The sequence below is a fragment of the Mobula birostris genome, chromosome 5, assembly GCF_030028105.1.
Source record: "Mobula birostris isolate sMobBir1 chromosome 5, sMobBir1.hap1, whole genome shotgun sequence".
Classification (NCBI taxonomy): Eukaryota; Metazoa; Chordata; class Chondrichthyes; order Myliobatiformes; family Myliobatidae; genus Mobula; species Mobula birostris.
Genome location: NC_092374.1, coordinates 184699430 through 184715494, shown reverse-complemented (window position 1 = coordinate 184715494; position 16065 = coordinate 184699430). Strand labels below are relative to the sequence as shown.

The 16065-nt window shown below is 42.9% G+C and overlaps 1 protein-coding gene across 4 annotated transcripts in view; it reads right to left on the bottom strand.

Annotated features, from left to right (window-relative positions):
• Positions 1-16065, bottom strand: part of LOC140198118 (uncharacterized) — a 144778-nt gene that overhangs the window by 104204 nt on the left and 24509 nt on the right. For all 4 annotated transcript variants that reach the window (XM_072259047.1, XM_072259049.1, XM_072259050.1 and 1 more), the window contains exon 7: positions 2854-2955. In XM_072259047.1, the coding sequence (XP_072115148.1) occupies positions 2854-2955 (102 nt within the window). The remainder of the gene's footprint in view (positions 1-2853; positions 2956-16065) is intronic.

Sequence of the window (16065 nt, the reverse complement as noted above, 5' to 3'; positions counted from 1 at the left end):
ATCCTGCAAAATATAGACTACTCGGAAAAGTGGCAGAGAAATGGCAGAATGGACTTTAATCACCAAATGTATGAGGGGGGGTAAACAGCAAATGGAGCACTGATGTACAGACTCAAGAGATTTTGCAATGCTGGAAATCCCAAGCAATACACACAAAATGCTGGAAGAACTCAGCAGGTCGGGCAGTATCTATGAAAATGAATAAACAGTCAATGCTTTGGGCTGAAATCCTTCATCAAGACTGGATAGGAAGGGGAAAAAGCCAGAATAAGATGGCGGGGAAAGTGAAAGGAGTACAAGCTAGAAGGTGATAGGTGAAGACAGGTAGATGAGGAGGGAAATGAAATAAGAAGCAGGGAGGTGATAGGTGAAAAAAGATATTCGGGTTGGAGAAGAAGGAATTTGATAGGAGAGTGGACCATGGGAGAAAGGGAAGAAGGAGGGACACTGGGGGGATAAGAGGGGCACCAGGGGGATGCGATGGGTAGCTCAGAAGAGAAGAGGTAAGAGAGGGACCAGAGTGGGTCATTGAAAAAGAGAGAAGGGGCAGGAGAAAATAACCAGGTTGGAAAAATGAATGTTCATGCCATCAGATTGGAGGCTACCCAGACAGAAAATGTTTTTCTCCTCCAACCTGACAGTGGCCTTATTGTGACAGTAGAGGAGGCTATGGTTCGCCATGTATACAGAAGATGCATTTTGGGGGTGCAAATTCACAGCTCCCAATAGCGACAATACAAGTAGGCAGGGTGGTAACAAAGGCATACAGCATACTTGTCTTCATCAATTGTGGTGTTATTCTCTAAAGTCAGGAAGAAATGCTGCAGCTGTATGAAACTTTGGTTAGGGATCATTTGGAATATTGTGGTCACTGCATTTCAGGAAATATGTGGAGGTTTTCTAAAGATTGCAGAACAGACTCATCAGAGGTTGCCAAGATTAGATAGAATTAGTCATAAGAAGTTATTGGAAAAATTGGGATTGTTTTCTCTAAAGTGCAGGTGACTGAAGGGTGACCTGATAGAAATATATAAAACAATCAGAGAAACACGGTTAGAGCATAGGTTGAGTGGGAATAAAAGGATCCATTTCTGTCGGCTGCCAGTGACTAGTGGTGTTCCGCAGGGGTATGTGTTGGGACCACTTCTTTTTATGCTGTATATCACTGATTTAGATGACGGAATAGATGGCTTTGTTGTCAGGTTTGCAGATCATACGAAGATTGGTGAAGGGGCAGGTAGTGTTGAGGAAACAGGTAGGATGCAGAAGGACTTAGGAGGAGAATGGGCAAGAAAGTGGCAAATAAAATACAATGTTGGAAAATGCATGGTCATGCAGTTTGGTAGTAGTGATAAATGTGCAGACTATTTTCAAAACGGGGAGAAAATCAGAAAATCTGAGACGCAAAGGGACTTGGGAGTCTTTGTGCAGAACACCCTAAAAGTTAACTTGCAGGTTGAGTCGGTGGTGAGAAAGGCAAATGCCATGTTAGCATTCATTTCAAGAGGTCTAGAATACAAGAGCAAGGATGTGATGCTGAGGGTTTATAAGGCACTGTGAGGCCTCACCTTGAGTATCGTGAGCAGTTTTGGGCCCCTCATCTCAGAAAAGATGAGCTGGAATTGGAGAGGGTTCAGAGGAGGTTCACAAGGATGATTCCAGGAATGGAAGGGTTATCATATGAGGAACGTTTGATAGCCCTGGGTCTGTACTGACTGGAATTCAGAAGATTGAGGGAGGATCTCATTGAAACCTTTCGAATGTTGAAAGGCCTAGACAGAGTAGATGTGGAAAGGTTTCCCACAGTGGGAGAGTCTAGGACAAGAGGGCACAGCCTCAGGACAGAGGGGTGCCCTTTCAAAACAGAGATGCGGAGAAATTTCTTTAGCCAAAGGGTGGTGAACTTGTAGAACTTGCTGCCACATGCAGCTGCGGAGGCCAGGTCGTTGGGTGTATTTAAAGCAGAGATTGACAGGTTCTTGATTAGACATGGCATCAAAGGTTACAGGGAGAAGGCCGGGAACTGGGGCTGAGGAGGAGAAAACGAAAAGGATCAGCCATGATTGAATGGCGGAGCAGACTTGATGGGCCAAAAGGCCTAATTCTGCTCCTATGTCTTATAAATACATAGGATAGACAGTCTGACCATTTTTCCCTTGGGTGAAAACGTCAAATACTAGAGAGCATAGGTTTAAGGTGAGAAGGGGAAAGTTCAAAGAATATTAATGAGACAAGTTTTTGTTTTATACTGAGTGGCAGGTGCCTGGAATGTAGATCCAGGGGAAGTATTGGAAGCAAGACACCCACTTAAGATATATTCAGACAAAAACATGAACAAGCAGGGAATGGAGGTACATGGATCATGTACATGTAGATGGCATTAGTCTGGATTGGCATCATGATTGGCAAATACCTCGTTGGCTTATGAGTCTGTTGTTTACTACTTCAGGTTTTTAATTCTATGCAGAGCGCCCACTAAAGACAATATCAGGGGTAGTCCCACACCACTTCCATGCTTTCAATTCTGAAAGTTTCAAATGATGAGGAATGTTATTAAATGCCTTCTGGAGTCCAGACATAATAAAGTTGTCCATAACCTTTCTATTTTGGGTCAAAATAGCAGGATGTGACAGGTAGTTCTAAACTGAATTACTGACATTCAGCCATTAAAGTTTCATCCTTCAGCAGTTTGCTGCCCTTGGTTGTGGGCAGTGCAACAAAGGACTGAAGATGTTAGTGGTCCAGTTAAAGCAGCTTACACTGTACTGACAGAGATACTCATTCCAATACATCCACACTGAAGAATACCACAGTGATCATCTTCACATTAGGCAAGTAAACAAATGCACTTACCTCGAACAACGGCCCAGTAAATAGAAACACTAATGAAAGTCACATTAGCCAGAATGTGACTGACAGCTATGCTCAGGAAATGAAATGCAATTCCGAGAACTCCTGTGGAGAGAAGAACATGAAAACTGTTCAAAATTCATGGATATTTATTCTAACCAGGAGACTGCTCTGCTCATCAGAAAGCAATTCTATGGCCTCTCAAGCTCCTGATTTACCCTGTGGTTTATTCCCTCTGCTTTTTGATTCTTTTTGCCACTTGCCAACATTTACAGTAATTTTTTGCAAGCCAGTTATGATTGTTGAATATCTTTGGGATGTTAAAGGAAACAGGAGCACCTTGGGGAAACCCACAGGGACACAAGAGAATGTGCAAACTTCACACAGACAGAAGCAAAGGGAAAGGTTAAACCCAGAATGTTGCAGGGATTAACCAAAATATCATCTGCTGCACCACAATACCACCTTGCGGTATGCATTACAACAGTTGCACATGATTGTACAGATGCTGAGAAGACAGAGGAATTGAGAGAAGGGGATGGCAGTTTTACAAATAACAGGGTGGAAAGAGGTATAGTCCAGGTAGCTGTGAGAGTCCATGGATTTATAGTCGACATCAGTAGATAAGCTGACTCCAGAAACAGAGAAAGAGATCAAGAAAGGGGAGGGAGATGTTGGAAATGGACCAGGTAAATATGAGGGCAGGATGGAAGTTGGAGGCAAAGTTTATGAGTTAAGCACGGGTGCAGGAAGCAGCACCAATGCAGTCATTGGTGTAGTAAAAACACTATCCTCTTCTCTCAATTCCTCCATCTCTGCAGCATCTGCTCTCAGGATGAGGGTTTTCATTCCAGAACCAAGGAGATGTCCTCCTTCTTCAAAAAGAGGAGCTTCCCTTTCTCTGCCATCAACACTGTCCTCAACCGCATCTCTTCCATTTCACACACATCTGCTCTCACCCCATCCTCCCACCACCCTATCAGGGATAGGGTCCCCCTGTCCTCACCTACCACCCTATCAGCCTCTGTGTCCAGCGCATAATTCTCTGAAACTTCTGCCATCTCCAAAGGGATCCTACCACCAAGTACATCTTTCCCTCCATCCCACTTTCTGATTTCTGCAAGAATCATTCCCAATGCAACTCCCTTGTCCATTCATCCCTCCCCACTGATCTCCCTCTTGGCACTTATCCTTGCAAGCAGAACAAGTGCTACACCTGCCCGTACACCTCCTCCCTCACTGCCTTTCAGGGCCCCAGACAGTCCTTCCAGGTGAGGCAGCATTTCACCTGTGAGTCTGTTGAGGTCATATACTGAGTCTGGTGCTCCTGGTGAGGCCTCATGTATATCGGTGAGACCCGACGTAGATTGGGAGACAACTTTGCTGAGCACCAGAAAAAGCAGGGTCTCCCATTAACCACCCATTTTAGTTCCACTTCCTATTCCCATTCCGACATGTCAATCTGTGGCTTCCTCTACTGTTGTGATGAGGCCACACTCAGGTTGGAGCAGGAACACCTTATAGTCTGTCTAGTTAGCTTCCAACCTGATGGCATGAACATCGATTTCTCGAACTTCTGGTAATGTCCCCCCCAACCATTCCCCATTCCCTTTTCTCTCTCTCAGCGAGGAGTAATGGAGCTGACCATGGGTTTATGTTCTGTCACTCCACTCTCAATCTCAACGAACTCCTCCAGACACAGCAAAAGAGCCAGATCACTCAAATGGCCCAAAACACATAATCAAAATGGAAATTACAGGCTGTAATCACATGCAGTTTAGGAGAAGAAAGATACTCAAAAGAAGAAGAAGTCATTTTGTGAGCTGTCTGTAGGTCACTGGCACCATCGTAACCTCAATTTGATGCTTGAATCTTTTGATTTCCAATCCTACCACAGTACTGATGAAGTGGTGAAGAGATTTTTGGCATGCTGGCCTAAATATAAACATTGGAATGCATGTGAGACCACACTTAGAGTATTGCATTCAGTTTTGGTTGCACTGCCAGAGGAAATATTTTATTTAACTGGAAAGAGTGCAGAAAGAATTTACATGGACGATGCCAGATCTTGAAGGTTCAGTTACAGGGAGAAGATGAACAGGTTCGGACTTTATTTCTCTGAGTATAAGTAAAGTTAGAGTAATTTAAAGTAAAACTTATCATCAGAGTACATACATGTCACCACATACAACCCTGAGTTTCTTTTTCCTGCAGACCTACTCAACAAATCTATAGAACAGTAACTGTAAACAGGAAAAATCAACAACAAACTCTGAAAATACAAATATAAATAAATAGCAATAAATAATGAGTATGAAATAACATGAAATGAAAGAGGATGAAATAACAAGGTCGAGTCCTTAAAGTGAGACACCAGTTGTGGGAACATCAGAAATAGCATGAGTGTAATTGTCCCCTTTTGTTCAAGAGCCTGATGGTTGTAGGGAAGTAACTGTTCTTGAACCTGCTGGTGCAAGACCTGAGGCTCTTGCATGTTCTACCTGATGGCTGCAGCGAGAAAAGAGCATGGCCTGGGTGGTGAGGATCTTTGATGACTGATGTTGCTTTTCTACGGCAACGTTTCATGTAGATGTGCTCAACGGTTGGGAAGATTTTACTCGTGATGTACTGGGCTGAATCACTACCCTTTGTAGGATCTTCCACTCAAAGGCATTGTGTTCCCATACCAGGCCAGTCAGCCAGTCAGCACACTTTCCACCACACATCTATAGAAGTTTGCCAAAGTTTTTGATGACATGCCAAATCTCTGCAGACTCCTGAAGAAGGTGCTTTCTTAGCAATTATATTTATATGATGGGTCCAGGACAGATCCTCTGAGATGGTGTCACCCAGGAATTTAAAGATTCTGACCCTCTCCACTTCTGATCCTCCGATGAGTATTGGTTCATGGACGTCTGGTTTCCCACTCCTGAAGTCTACAATCAATTTCTTAGTTTCATTGACAGTGAGTGAGAGGTTGTTATTACACCACTCAGCTAAATTTTCAATCTCCCTGCTGTATGCTGATTCATCATTCCCTTTGATACAGCCCACAACAGTGGTGTCATCATCAAACTTGTATATGCTGTTGGAGCTGTACTCGGTTACAAAATCACAGGTGTAAAGTGAGTAGAGCAGCAGATGCTTCTGTGCTGATGGAGATTGTGGAAGAGTTGTTTTTGCCATTTTGAACTGCCTGGGGTCTGCAAGTGAAGATATCCAGGGTCAATTGCACAAGAGGGTATTGAGACCAAGGGCTGATTAGTTTTGAGGGGATGATGGTGTTAAATGCTTATCTGTAATCGATAAGGATCATCCTGATGTATGTATCTTTGCTGTCCAGATGTTCAGGGTTGTGTGAAGAGCCAATGAAATGACATCTGCTGTAGACTTGTTGCTTTGGTAGGCAAATTGGAGCAGATCCAAGTCACCATTCAGACAGGAGCTGATATGCTTCAATACCAGCCTCTCATCACTGTGGATGCAAGTGAAAATGGGTGATAGTCATTGAGTCAGGTTATCATGCTTTTCTTGGGCACTGGTATGATTGAAGCCTGCTTGAAGCAGGTGGGTAGCAGACACCACTGGAGTGAGAGATTGAAGATATCTGTGAATACGCCAATCAGTTGGTCGGCACAGGTCTTCAGTACTCGGTCAGGTACTCAGTCTAGACCAGATGCTTTGCTTGGATTCACTCTCTTGAAGGCAGCTCGAAAGTCATCTTCAGATACTGAGACCAAATGATCATCGGGAGACTTGGGACCAAATGATCATTGGAAGACATGGGGTACGTGATGGTTCCTCCCTGTTCTGGTGGTCAATGTGAGCATAGAAGGTATCGGTCCCAATTATCACCAGCATGGAACCTGTTGCACCAGAGGTCCCAACACACTAGACCACACTACACTACGATAAGGAATGCCTATTGTTCCTTCCCAAGATTGCATTTTGGCAAGTCAGACCATTTGGCTGTACCCCTGCTACCTGCATACAGACAGAGCCTAAACAGCAAGGCTCCAGAGATCAAGACAAGCAAAAGCTTGTCACGGGAAGGTGAGGAACAGTTACAGGATTGCCTTGAGTCAATGGACTAGGTCATGTTCAAGAAATCATCTGAGCACCTGAATGACAACACCAGGGTCATTACAGACTTTATTAAAAAAGTTGTGGATAAGTGTCCCCCCAAGAAATCATTCAGGGATTTTCCAAATCAGAAGCCCTGGATGAACAATGAAATCCAGCACTTGCTGAGAGCCAGATCAAAGGCAATCAAGTCTGGAGAACAAGAAAGCTACACAAAGTGCAGGTATGATTTCCGGAAAGCCATCTCTCAGGCAAAGTGAAGATTCCAAACTAGACTGGAATCAACGAGGGATACTCAATGTCTGTGGCAGGGTCTGAATGCCATCACCTCCTAGAAAACTAAATCTTATGACGTAGGGGACAACAGAGCTTTCCTTCCAGATGAGCTTAATGCCTTCCATGCTTGATTTGACCACCAGAACAACCGTCAGACATCCCCATGTCTCCCTATGATCCTTTGGTCTCAGTATCTGAAGATAAAGTGTGGGCTGCCTTCAAGAGGGTGAATCCAAGGAAAGCATCTGGTCCGGACAGTGTACCTGGCTGAGTACTGAAGACCTGCACCAGCCAGCTGGCTGGTGTATTCATGGATACACCATGAGCACAGTGGTACCCATCTGTTTCAAGCAGGTTTCAATCGTACCAGTTTCCAAGAAGAATGAGGTAACCCCTTGCCCAGTGGCACTTACACGCACAGCTCCTGTCTGAATGGTGACTTAGATCCGCTCCAATTCGTCTACCAAAGCAACAGGTCTACAGCAGATGCTGTCTTGTTGGCTCTTCACACAACCCTGGAACATCTGGACAGCAAAGATGCATACATCAAGATGCTCTTTATTGATTATAGTTTGGCATTTAACATCATCAACCCCTCAATACTTATCAGTAAACTTTAAGACCTGGGCTTCAGTACGCTGTTGTGCACAGGTCAAGGATTTCCTCACTTATAAACCCAAGTCAGTTCCGATTGGCAAAAACATTTCCTCCACAATCTGCATCAGCACAGGAGCACCGCAAGGATGTGTACTTAGCCCCCTGCTCTGCTCACTTTACACTTATGACTGTGGGGCTAAGTACAGCTCCAACACCATATACAGGTTTGCTGACAACACCACTGTTGCTGGCTGAATCAAAGGTGGTGATGAATCAACATTCAGGAGGGAGATTGAAAACTTGGCTGAGTGGTGTAATAACAACAACCTCTTACACAGTGTCAATAAGACGAAGGAACTGATTTGAGACTGCAGGAGAGGGAAACCAGAGGTCCATGAACCAGTAATCATCAGAGTTGGAGAGGGTCAGTAACTTTAAATTCCTGAGCGTCACTATCTCAGAGGACCTGTCCTGAACCCATCATATAAATATTATTGTGAAGAAAGCACAACAGCACCTCTACCTCCTCTGGAGTCTACGGAGGTTCAGCATGTCATCAAAAACCTTGGCAAACCTCTGTAGATGTGTGGTGGAAAGTGTGTTGATTAGCTGCATTAAGTTCTGGTATGGGAACACCAATGCCTTTGAGTGAAAAATCCTACAGAAGGTAGTGGATTTGGCCCAGTACGTCATGGGTAAAGCCCTCCCAACCATTGAGCACATCTACATGAAACATTTCTGTCGAAATGCTGCATCAACCTAACTGAGATGCTAACTACCCTGGCCATGCTCTTTTCTCACTGCTGCCATCAAGTAGAAGTTACAAATGCCTCAGGACTTGTACCACCAGGTTCAAGAACAGTTACTACTCCTCAACCATCAGGCTTGTGAAGAAAAGGGGAGGGCTACACTCAGTTAAGGACTCTGTTATGTTGTTATTTCAAGCTCTTTATTTATTACTATTTATTTATATCTGCATTTACACAGTTTCTTTACAGTTACTGTTCTGTAGATAGATTTGCTAAGTATACCCACAGAAAAAGAATCTCAGGGTTGTATGTGGTGACATTTAAAGTATGTACTCTGATAATAAATTTTACTTTGTACTTTTTTTTGGAAGTGAAGTTCTGCTGTCCCCTATGCTGCAAGGTTCAACTTTGTAGGAGGTTATGACAATCAAACCCTGCCAGAGCTGTCGAGCATATCTCGTTTATTCCACTCTAGTCTGGAATCTCCACTTTTCCCTTGAGAAGGCTTTCCAGAGTTCGTATCTACAACTCTGTAGCATTCTTATCTCCAGACTTGAATGCCACTGAGAGGTGATCTTACAGAGGTGTATTGAATCATGAGGGGCATGGACAGATTGCACACCATCTTTTCCCCAGACTTGCAGTGTAAAGAACTAGAAGGCACAAATTTAAGGTGTGATGGACTAGAATTAAAGGGAACTTGAGGGGCACTTTTTTTTTACACAAAGGATGGTATCTATGTGGAATCCTGTCAGAGGAAGTGGTTGAGGCAAAGTTCAGAAGTTCAAAGTAAAGTCAGCAGCAGATGCCATTTCATTGGCTCTGCACTCAACCCTGGAACATCTGTACAGCAAAGATGCATACATCAGGATGCTCCTCATTGACGGCAGCTTGACATACAATACAGGCAACCCTTCAAAAAAAAAACAATAAGCTTCAAGACCTTAGCTTCTGTGTCTCCTTGTACTGAATCCTCGATTTCCTCAAATAAGAGAAAATCTGCAGATGCTGGAAATCTGAGCAACACACACAAAATTTTGGACAAACTCAGCAAGCCCGGCACATTCTATGGAAAAAAGTACAGTCGACATTTCGGGCCAAAGCCCTTTGGCAGGACTGGAGAAAAAAAAACTGAGAAGTAGATTTAAAAGGTGGGGGGAGGGGAGAGAGAAATGCCAGGCGACAGATGAAACTTGGAGGGGAAGGAATGAAGCAAAGAGCTTGGGAGTTGATTCATGAAAGAGACAGAAGGCCATGGAAGAAAGAAAAAAGGGGGAGGAGCACCAGAGGGAGGTGATGGGTGGGCAAGGAAATAACATGAGAGAGGAAAGGGGGAATGGAAATGGTGAAGGGGGGAACGTGTGGAGGCATTATTGAAAGGTTGAGAAATCGATGTTCATGTCATCAGGTTGGAGGCTACCCGAACACAATACAAGGCGTTGTTCCTCCAACTTAAGTGTGGCCTTATCCCGACAGTGGAGGAGGTCATGGATGGGCATAGTGGAATGGGAATGGGAAGTGGAATCAAAATGGGTGGCCGCTGGGAGATCCTGCTTGTTCTGGCGGATGAAGCATAGATGCTCGGCTAAGCGGTCTCCCAAGCTGTGTCGGGTCTCACCGATATACAAGAGGCCACACAATGAGCACCAAACACAATATATGACAGCAATAGACTCACAGGTGAAGTGTCATGTCACCTGGAAAGACTGCTTGGGGCTTTGACTGGTAGTGAGGGAGGAAGTGTAAGGGCAGGTGAAGATCTGAATTAGATTGGAGACCACTTTGCCTAGCATCTATGTTCTGTCCGTCAGAACAAGCGGGATCTCCAAGTAGCCACCTATCTTAATTCCATTTCCCATTCCCATTCTAAGACATCCATCCATGGCCTCCTCCATTGTCGGGACAAGGCCGCACTTAGGTTGAAGGAACGACACCTCATATTCCGTGTGAGTAGCCTCCAACCTGATGGCATGAACATCGATTTCTCAAACTGCCAGTAATGCCTCCACACCGTGCACCCCTCCCCCTACCGCTTCACCATTTCCCATCTCCTTGTCCCTCTCTCATGTTATCTCTTTGCCCACCCATCACCTCCCTCTGGTGCTCCAACCAGCTCCCTCTCCCTCTTTCTTCCATGGCCTTCTGTCTCTTTCACCAAACAACTTCCCAGCTCTCTGCTTTATCCCTCCCCCTCCAAGTTTCACCTATCACCTGGTGTTTCTCTCTCCCCTCTCTCCACCTTTCAAATCTACTCCTCAGCAGTTTTTTCTCCAGTCCTGTCAAAGGGTTTCGGCCCGAAACATCAAATGTACTTTTATCCATAGATGTTGCCTGGCCTGCTGAGTTTCTCCAGCATTTTGTGTGCGTTCCTTGATTTCCTCAGCCAGTTCAGATTGGCAACAACATCTCCTCCACAATTCCAGCAGTACAGCTGTACTACAAGGATAAGTCCTTAGCCCCAGACTCAACTTGCTTTATACGTACAACTATGAGACTAAGTACAGCTCCAATGCCATATTTAAGTTTGCTGACAACACCATAGTCATTGTTCGAGTCAAAAGTGGTGACAAATCAGCACTTAGGAGGGAGATTGAAAATCTGGCTGAGTGGAGCCTTAGCACCAACCTTTTAGTCAATGTGAGCAAGACCAAGGTGCGGATTATTGACTTCAGGAGAAGGAAACTGGAAGTCCGTGGGTCAATCTTTACTGGGAGATCAGAGGTGGCATGGGAGAGCACCTTTAAAATCCTCGACGATATCATTTCACAGAATCTGTACTGGCTTCAGCACGCATGTGCCATTATGAAGAAAGCACAGCAGTGTCTCTGCTTTCTTAGAAGTTTACAAAGATTCAACAGATCATCTAAAACTTTGATAAATTTCTGATAGATGTGTGATGGACAGCATATTGACTTGTTGGATCGCGGTCTGGTATGGAAACACCAATACCCTTGAACAGAAAAGCTTACAAAAAGGAGTGGACATGGCCCAGTCAATCAAGGGTAAAGCCCCCCCCCACCCCAACACTGAGCACATCTACACAGAGCTGTTGCAGGAAAGCAGCATCCATCATCAAGAACCTCCACAATCCAGGCCATGCACTTTCCTCACTACTGCCATCAGGAAGAAGGTACAGGAGTCACAGGATCCACACCACCAGGTTCAGTAACAGCTATTACCCTTCAAACATCAGGCCCTCGAACCGGAGGAAATAATTTGACTCAACCTCACTTGCCCCATTACTGAGCTGTTCCCACAACCTCTTCCAAAGACTCTTTATCTGATGCTCTCAATATTTATTGCTCATTCTATTTTTTTTCTTTTTGTATTTGCACAGTTTGTTATCTTTTGCACACTGCTTGTCTGTCCTGTTAGTGTAGTCTTTCATTGATTCTATTGTGTTTCTTGTATTTACTGTGAATTCCCACAAGAAAATGAATCTCAGATTAAACAGTATATAGTTGTATATATGTATTTTGATAACAAATTTACTTTGCAGTGGTTGAGGCAGGTATAATAACAACATTAAAATGACAGTTGGACAGTTAATTGGATTGGAAAGATTGGACTAACTTGGATGGGGGCAGATTGGCCAAAATGGATCAGTTGGGCCGAAAAGCCTGTTTCTGTATGACTCTACTGAAACTGATTATGAAAAAGTACTGGTTACATTCTTTTGCCTTTGGCCTGTGGCAACCTGCCGCTCTTAGGCTCATCTACATAGTGTAATAGGGATGACCACTCTTCCTCCTCCAAGGACTCTTATTTAATGTACATTTGACCCACCATGGCTAAGCTGGCTCCTTGGTCCTTAGTCTTGTAAGTTACAACTCTTCCTGTTCATTCAGGAACTTTAAAACTTGATGACAATATCGAACTCCACCATCTTTCAGGTAGTGAGTCAGCAGCTCCATATCCCCATTACTCATTGAATAAAAAAAAGCCCTGACCTGGATAAATCAGATGCCTACTTTGATAGGACTGGAAGAGAAAGGTTGAGAGCAGCTCCTTGTGAAGAACTAGTACAATGCATTTAAAAACACAATAGTAAGTATTCAGAGTTAGCATATCTACGTGAGGGTAAGAAGCAAAAAAAAATTAATGAAGGATATTGATGGTTTGATTAGGGAAAAGAAAGAAGTGCCTGTCAGATATTGGAAATTGTTAGCAGTATTCACCAGTTTATAGGGTGTACAGGATAAAACTTAAAGAAATTGGGAAGGTAAAAAGGGGAGATGAATTGACCTTAGCAACTAGGGTCAAGGAGAAACCTAAAACCCTTTGTTATGTCAGAGGCAAAAGTGTAATTAAGGAATGAGTATGTCACCTTAGGGACCAGAGGAGTAATATATGTATATGTGGAATGAGAGTTTATGAATGTAATCCTAACAGAATATTTCTCATTTGTGTTCACCAGGGAGAAGGATGGGGAAACTAGAGAGTTCAGGGAAAGGTTTTCAGATATTCTGGAGTACATCTACAATCAAGAAACAGGAAGTGCTAAGAATATTGGAGCACATCAGGTTGAATAAGTCCCCAGGGCTGGATGAGAGCTAAACCCGGATACCAAGGAAAGCAAAGGAAGAGATTCTTGGAATCTAATAAAGATTTTTGCACCTTCACTAATCATGTGTGAAGAACCAGAAATACAGAAGGACAGCACAGATAGCCTGGAAACATCAGGATGGTGAGCCTTACATCAGTGGGAGTGAAATTGTTAGAGAAGATTCTAAGGGACAGGATTAATGTTTATTTGAAAAGGCAGGTTCCTGTCAGAAGTCAGCATATTTCTGTCTGGAGAAATTACTAATATAATAATCATAACTTTATTTATATAGACCTTTTATGCATTTGTACATTAAGATGCAGGCTCAGAGTGCTTTACTTTAAAGATAAATCAATACAGTTATAAAAATATGAGACAGAATTAAAATCATAAATAAAGACAAACATTATATAGAACGAGATGTAATCAAATATACTGTACCAAATTATATAACTATAATCAACATCAACAGGCATTAAGAAATCTTATAAGAGGGCTAAATTAAAAAAGTAGGTTTTTACAACTGGTTTGAAATGTTCCAAGTACTAGCCTGGTGTGTCTCAGTTGGTACAGTAGATTATTTCAGATTTTTGGTGCATAAGAAGAAAAGGCCGCATCACCAGTTCTCATATGCTTGGCTGTTGGAACACTCAGCAAATCAGTATTCTCAGAAATAAGATTATAATTAGGGATGTAAAGGGATAGACACTCCAAAATTATGAAGGAGCTAGATTATTCAGTGCCTTATATGCAATTAAGAGTATTTTAAAATTGTTCCTAAAGGACACAGACAGCCGGTGTAATGATGCCAAAGCCAGTGAATTGTGCTTATATTTTCTTTTTTTGGTTAAGATACTAGTAAAATCTAATTGAGTTAGAAGAATTAACTAAGAAAATTGATCAAGTTAGGATGGTGGATGTGCTGACCTTTGTAAGACTTTTGAGAAGGTCCTGCATGGTAGGCTGGTCCAGACAGTTAAAACACAAGGTGTCCATTGCACGTTGGTAAACTCATCCAAAAATGACTGGGTGACAAGAGGCAGAGGGTAGTGACGGAGGGGTGTATTTCTGACTGGAAATCTGTAATAAGTGGTGTACCAGAGGAAACGATGCTGGGTCATTTGCTTCGCATTTGAATGAATTGGATGAGATCAGACAGTATGATGAATAATTATGCAGATGCCACAAAATTTGGTGGAGTCACAGATAGCAAAGAAAATTGTTCAATATACAGTGGAGCATAGATCAACAGCAAATTTGGATGGAACAGTGACAGATGGAATTGAATCCAGACAAGAACAAGATAATCTACTTAGGGAGGTCAAATTCCATTCGGACATACAGAGTAAATTACAGACCTTAAGGAGTGTTGATATACAGAGTGACATTGCTGTGCAGTCCAGAGCTCCCTGAAAGTAGCGACACCAGCAGATAGGGTAGTAAAAAGGGAATTTGGTATGCCTGTCATCATAGTCCGGAGCACTGAGTATAAGAGTTGGGATGTCACTCTACAGGAAGGATGTGATAGCAACTAAGAGCGCAGAAGAGTACAGGGATACTGTCCCAACATGGACAAATGGGATTAGAGCAGATTCATGGTCAGCATGGATGAGGTAGGGTGTAACAGCCTGGTTCGATGCTGTACTTTTGCATAACTCTACAATTCATTCCCCTAATACTTCAACCAAATAAAATAAATAAATGTTCCTATTGATATTCTCCACATTACTGAGGGAAAGAAAAATCCTTCTTGGTCACCCTTTCTTGGCTTCTTGTAATTCTGTACACCTCAGTCTCTTCTGTTCCAAAGAAAATAGTGCAGCTGAGACAGTCTTTCCTCATAACCAGAAATCTCTAGCCCTGGCAACATCACTGTGAGGCAATCAGATTGTCCTGCAGTACAATGACGGCAGCTGAACAAGGCACTTTAACTGTGGCCAAACCAATATTTTACAAAATAACTGGAAAGCAAAAATCCACAAATGCAAGAAATATGAAATAAACAGAAAATGCTGGAGTCACTGAGTATTTCCACAGAGAGAAAAAGATTTAGTAATTCAGGTCACAGAGAAGTGTGAGGTGTGGTGGGAGCTGAGGAAAGGGTGGAGACTGGAAAAGGCAATGATACTGATGGTCAAGAGGGTAGTAAAGGTTTATTAAATCACAGTTAATTAGGCTGGAGGAGATGAAAATGCAGGAAAAAAGTGAAAAGAAAACAATTCTGGAACTGTGAGATACAAAGTAATATAGTTATTGGAAAATTGAAAAAGAAAATGTTGGAAACACCCAGAATGTGAGTAAGCATCTGTAGAGAGTAAAAAACTGAATTAATGATACTAGTTAACACAGTTATATCAGAACTAGTCAGCTCTGGTACAAACTGGAAATCATGGTTACCTGAATTTGTTAAACACAACATTGAGTCACAAGAGTGGAACTTGCTCAAATGGAGTATGAAATGCTGCACCGGGCTCACTGGAATAATGGAAAAGGCCAAAGAAAGATGGGTAGGAAGATATAGAATTAAAGTGATGGGCAACTGGATGTGCAGGGTTACCCTTGCTGGTGTTCTGTCAAGCAGATGAACAATAAAAAAATGGAAAAAGTGTGAGTGAATCATTATGTGAGTGAAGATTTATGTGAGTGGAGAAGAGGAAAGAATTAAACAGGAATTTGTAGAGAAAATACTTCCTTCTAAATGCTAAGATGGAACGGTAGAAGGCAGGTCTGGTGATGGAATAAGATTGGCTCATGACTGTGAGGCTTTGGTGGTCCCACATGATAACTGCTCTTCGGTATAAACATTGACTGAAAGGTCGATCAGAGATGACCCCAGAATTACTCCAGTTGTGTTACTGAAAAGCACCTTAGGCAAATCAATCTCACAGGTCACAGGGACTACAGGCAGGGAGGTGGGAAGTGAGAAAGGTTGGTGGGAATGGTCTGATCACATTTTTCTTGTGA